This window comes from Rhagoletis zephyria, unplaced genomic scaffold (genome assembly GCF_001687245.7).
Source record: "Rhagoletis zephyria isolate East Lansing unplaced genomic scaffold, Rhagoletis_zephyria_1.1 Rzeph_scaffold_08181, whole genome shotgun sequence".
Classification (NCBI taxonomy): domain Eukaryota; kingdom Metazoa; phylum Arthropoda; class Insecta; order Diptera; family Tephritidae; genus Rhagoletis; species Rhagoletis zephyria.
This window is the reverse complement of record NW_016165261.1, coordinates 8,095-13,425: the sequence shown is the minus strand read 5'-3', so window position 1 is coordinate 13,425 and position 5,331 is coordinate 8,095. Positions and strand designations below refer to the sequence as shown.

Genomic DNA, 5,331 nt, shown 5'->3' with positions numbered 1-5,331 from the left:
CAAACCTAAAATCATTTTGTAAATAATTAGAATTTCTTATTTACTTTTCTTTGCGCCAAACATTATCTAACATACCACTGGATTGCCGTTAATACTACGTGTGCCACACGAGCGCTGGGATGCTATAACATAGCGTTCGGCTTGATTGCGATTGCGTACGTTGAATACATTAGCTATTTGTGGACAATATTGTAGTTGCACGCAAAAACCGTAGTAGTTTTCCGGTGTGACGCAGTTATACTGGCCTGTGGAAAAAAGAAAAAATTGATAGAGCTCTTAATTGTAATAGTAAATGGAATGGTGAATTATGAACAATCGTCTCCATCCATAACTTCAGCTTTGATGATCTTACTATTCCCAAGGCAAATTGGAGTAATTAGATCTTTTAAGAAAGGAGAAGTGTATCGCCAATGGTCCCAGGTACTATAAAAGGCATTGCCATTAATGTAATTTCTGATCATCTGGAAATACGAGGATCTGTGAATTTTCGCCTTAGGCTAAACTAACATCAATTGACAAGGCTACTGAAAAATAAGGTGCACTGGGATAGTAATAAAAGGTTCACTTACAGCCAGTCGACCATAAATCCATCAAGTCTATAAACGAGATGCGAGAGAGTCTTTACTGGGGAGGACCAGGCACTTCAGGAAGGGGTTCACCATTAACAAAATACAATTGGAAACGACGCAGAGTAGCTAAATGGTAGTAAGTAAATCTGGACTTCAAAAGTAACGTCCAAGTCCAATTCAATTTAGAAGAAAATTGAGAAGAAACCCAGTTGCCGATAGAGAGGCTGTCTCTATCTACTACGGCGAATCCAAGATAAACTGCGGTTCACTCTCGATCCGCTCCTGCCACATATACATACATTTGTACGCATTAGCGCACACAAGGGGTTCGTTTTGGGGTTCAAACCCCCCCTAAAGCTAATAACCTCAAATACAATATGTATCTTAAAGCTAAGAGTCCAGCTCTCAAGGAAATTATAAGAAATATTTATTATAATTTCTGTTGCTTGAAAAAGCGCGAAAATATACGAGCTTTTATTTCTTGAGAGCTGCAAATTAATTTAAGAAATTTTGGTAGAAGAATATTTCTTTTCCATTTCTCGTCCGTCGTTTAATATGAATTTTTCGTTTTTCTTGAGAGTTCAGTTAATTTTTTCGGTATTTGAAATATTAAAAAAAATTAACAATCGTGAAAAATCACCATCTCTATCGAAAACCAGAAATCGAAAAAATTAACATAGAAGTGCAAAAATTCATGGAATCAATAAATTTATTTTTACTGACTCTTTTTTTAAATTTTTGATTAGGTACTTTTGAAAGTTGAGCGCATCTTGAGTTTATAGAACTTTTTATTAAACAAGTAGTTTTTAAGGAAAGAACACAACCGACTTCAATTCTCATATTCAAATTTAGGGGTACCGTTAATTTCTTCATGATCCAATCATCGGATCTCTAAAACAAATTACGGGACGAACCTTGAGGTACTATCCAAAGTTATGTATTCCGGCGAGATGATAACCTCCCTTTTTTTGAAGTCGGTTAAAAGCGTTTGAGTTCTGTTTATCCGTAAATAAAGTGCAGTTTATGAATTTTAAAACGTTTATTTATTTATTACATACTGTACATAAAACTTGCCAAATGTATTTTAAAGAGGGTATTATCTGAAGCAAATTTTCAGTATTTTCCGGTGATATATCTTCAGAAATATAAAACCCCCCCTAAAATATATTCCTGGGTGCGCCCCTGTTTGTACGGGTAAATACGAGTAGTCTCCTAAGTACATATATGTCTACAATTATCGCTCAATCTATCACTAAGCACTTTGTTTAATTTCAATTCATTGTCAAGGCTTTAAACAAATATCTCCTAAGTATAGTATATTATTGATTTGTTATATTTTTTGTATTTTCAACTCTCATGTTCCTATTCATGTATTTATATATATATGTATATTTTTTTTGCACGCCCGAATATTCATGGCCTTGAATTCGGGCCATCAACTGACCGCCAACTGGTTTACAAAACTTGCATACGAAATACTAAGTGCCATGAGTGTATGTATGTACATGTGCAGTATTTTACCAAAATTGATATTTAATGCACATAAAAAGTAGCTTCTGGAAATTAAACTAAGACCAGCTGCTGTTGAATTAAATAATTCCATACGCTTTTTTATGCTTTTGTATACTCGTAGTATATGGATACAAGCCAGCTCAATTAAATAATCATAAACGCGGGAAACTAAAAAAGCTACTATAAAAACTCCAGCAAGCTTTCTAGCAGATCATTAAATAACCCAACAGAAGTGAATTGGAATGAATATCATCTTTTACAGAAAGAATTTTAAAGGAAGCCACATTTTCTATGTCATCAAAGCGCTGCACAGTGTTCACCATTCACTGGAGCCTGCATTTTTCACTCCATTTCATTCTCTTGTTTTAATTAAAGCTAATAAAATTTGCAGGCGACCAATTGAGCCCGATTTTTGAGTTTTTGTTTGTTTGTATTAAATTTTTTAGTGCAAAATGCAGCAAAAGTAGCAATTCTAAAAAAAATTCGACTATCCTGTTCCAGTTAATAAATGTTACATAATAAGAACAAGTTGAAAACAATTGTAGGGTTGCCCCGAAACGATAGAAATTCAAAAAAAAATTTGAATGTTTTAAAAAAATTTTCACAGAAATTAAAAAAAAAGAGTTTCTAGAAAAATGTTTTATAGATCATTAAATTTTAGTATAATAAAGTGCAATTTGAAAGTGACTGAGAGGTCATGTTGATTTTTAATAATTTTTCGCTAACATCTGCTCTAACATCTGGGAAATAAAAGCGTTTGCTATATTGTTAAAAATCAACTCTTAGCCACTTGGAACTTACACTTTATCATACTAAAGATAATTTATCTATAAAACTACATACCCAAAATTTTTATAAAGTGCAAAAAAAAGTTAGATTTGGTGAAAAATTTTTTATAACAATTAAACTTTTTTTAATTTTTTTTTTATTTTCTGAGAACTCTACAATTGTTTTGAACTAGTTTTTATTATGTAACATTTATTAACAGGAACAGGAGAATTGATTTTCTTCTAATTAATCTGATTAACGATTAAAATTGAGCTATTAAAATGTTAATCGCGATTGACGATTATAATTAATTAATCGTAATCAGCTGCACGATTAATTATTAAATTTTTTTAATCGTTAATCGTCGGTTGTGATTACGATTAATTAATTTTAATCGTTAATCGTTTATCCAATTAAAAGAAAAATCTGATTAAGCGGTCTAGTTTGTCTAAATTTAAAAGCAAACACCAGTTATGGTTATTATTTTGTGTTTCAAGCCCATAAAAAGCACATAATATATAAAAAAAATTATTGTTATTCTTATTAGTAACACATAAATTGGTGATTTTTACAAGCCTTCGCAAATATACAGGGGGTTATTAATACCTAGTTTGAATAACGTCTCTTAGAATAGATCTTAATAAAAATGCACACCAATTTGCTTAGATTTATGATTAATGATTAAAAATTAATTTTTAAACTAAATCGAATTTACTAATTGATTACAAAAACAATCGATAAGTGCCAACACTGATACAAACAAACAAAAATTCCAAAATCGGGCTCAATTAGCCTTTTGCAAATTTTATTAGCTTTCATTCAAAAAAAAAAAATGAATTAAATTGAATGAAAAATGAAGGCTTCAGTGAACACAAAATGCCAATTTTGAACCACTGTGCGCTGCCTTTTTAAGATTTTGTGTTTGTGGGACAAGGTCGTTCTATGACCCCTTAACCTTTGAGTGCGAATAAAACAAAACTCACACATTCTGAACTATGGCTTCATTTAAGGAAAAAAAAAAAAGTTCAAACTTTTGAGTCTGTGTTATTTTTACAAAGGTAATTTTTTACTTTCATTGAAATTTTCGTCGTGCCGTATATTTAAGATTGTTCCTATTTACTGATTTTGTAGTAGAACTTGTTTCATATATTTAATCGCACTGGTGACAAATGACTTTATTTTGCATATGTAAATATTTATTCAATAAAACCAACATTAAATACTTGACTTTTAATGCCATTTTCTGACTTGCATTTTCTTCATGATTTTATTTGAATATTCAAAAGTTTACTCATACATATTTACACTACTACTGCTAAAAATTTTCTCACAATATTCTAACACTTAGCGAAATTTAAATGAAATGTTTATTTTAAATTACATGCGCGTGATTTTTTTATTTCTATTTTTTTGCTTTACATTTCCAACCTACCTTGTGAGTAAACCGCTGGCAGTATGGCAAAAGCAAATGCCAATAGAGCTATAGAAGTTCTCATCTTATAGCAATTTCGAAATTTTTGTGAACTTATTTGAGGGTTGAAAAATGCTGCAGCTCCACTACAATTTTTTCTTTCTTTAATTTTCTAATTCACACCATCACTCGTACACGAATTATTTATTCTATGATTTATGTAATTTTAAATTTTGTCACTTCTTCACTTGTTGTCTTGATGACGCGATATGCCGATAAGCTTGTCGAATGCTAGCTTCTTTCTATGTACGCGCTCAAATCGAAACTGTTTACGAAAATCACAAACGAATCTTCACATAGCGCAAAACTGCTAATTTTTCAGCTAACTAAGTTTTCAACGAATCTTTTTTACTCAAACCATTCAACAGCATTCGCATAAACAAACTGCCAGCCGGTTTATATTTACAATGCATATTTGTAGATGTGTCGTGTATGAGCCGTCATCAATTGTTTAGTAACACAGCCAGTGTCCAGTAGGCAGTAGCCGGTTACATGAAACACAACACGAGCGATTAAGGGTGTATGAATGTATGTACGTACATACTTACATACATAAACATGTATATACAAAGCATAAAATTGTGCGAAGCTAATGAATGACAACTTTATTAATAACTTGAAATTAATGCATAATTTAGCATGTATTTCACTTTACAGCCCAGCTAAACGGGGATTTCTTGTGAGAGTTTGGTCAAAATTAGCAATGCTAACGATGGAAAATAAAATCACTTGCCAACAAACTCACTTGCCACTTAAGGAAACTACAAATATGAATTGTTTAATATTGAAATTAACATTGAGAATATTCAAATTTTGTTTAGTTTAAATTATAGCAAAATTGCTCTGCTTACACTTGATTTGAAGAGCGCGAGAACTATGACGAAGGCATTCATTGCGTGTATTCTACTCTCCACAACAAACGGAAGACTGAAAGCACGAACTTGCTCTGCAGCGGCGCGCACATCTTGGGAAGTAACCGTATCTAGTAATTACAGTTATTAGGCAACACAA

The 5,331-nt window shown here is 31.8% G+C and overlaps 1 protein-coding gene across 5 annotated transcripts in view; it reads right to left on the bottom strand.

The window, feature by feature from the left end:
• Positions 1-4,835, bottom strand: part of LOC108374839 (venom serine protease Bi-VSP-like) — a 12,649-nt gene extending 7,814 nt beyond the window's left edge. For 3 of the 5 annotated variants that reach the window (XM_017630869.1, XM_017630871.1, XM_017630868.1), the window contains exons 1-2: positions 4,282-4,830; positions 76-245 (exon numbers count right to left, since the gene is read on the bottom strand). In XM_017630869.1, the coding sequence (XP_017486358.1) occupies positions 76-245; positions 4,282-4,345 (234 nt within the window). In that variant the 5' untranslated portion in view covers positions 4,346-4,830. Of the gene's footprint in view, positions 1-75; positions 246-4,281 lie in introns of all 5 variants that reach the window. The other 2 variants (XM_017630872.1, XM_017630870.1) reach the window with 1 other exon arrangement.
• Positions 4,836-5,331: the final 496 nt, after the last annotated feature.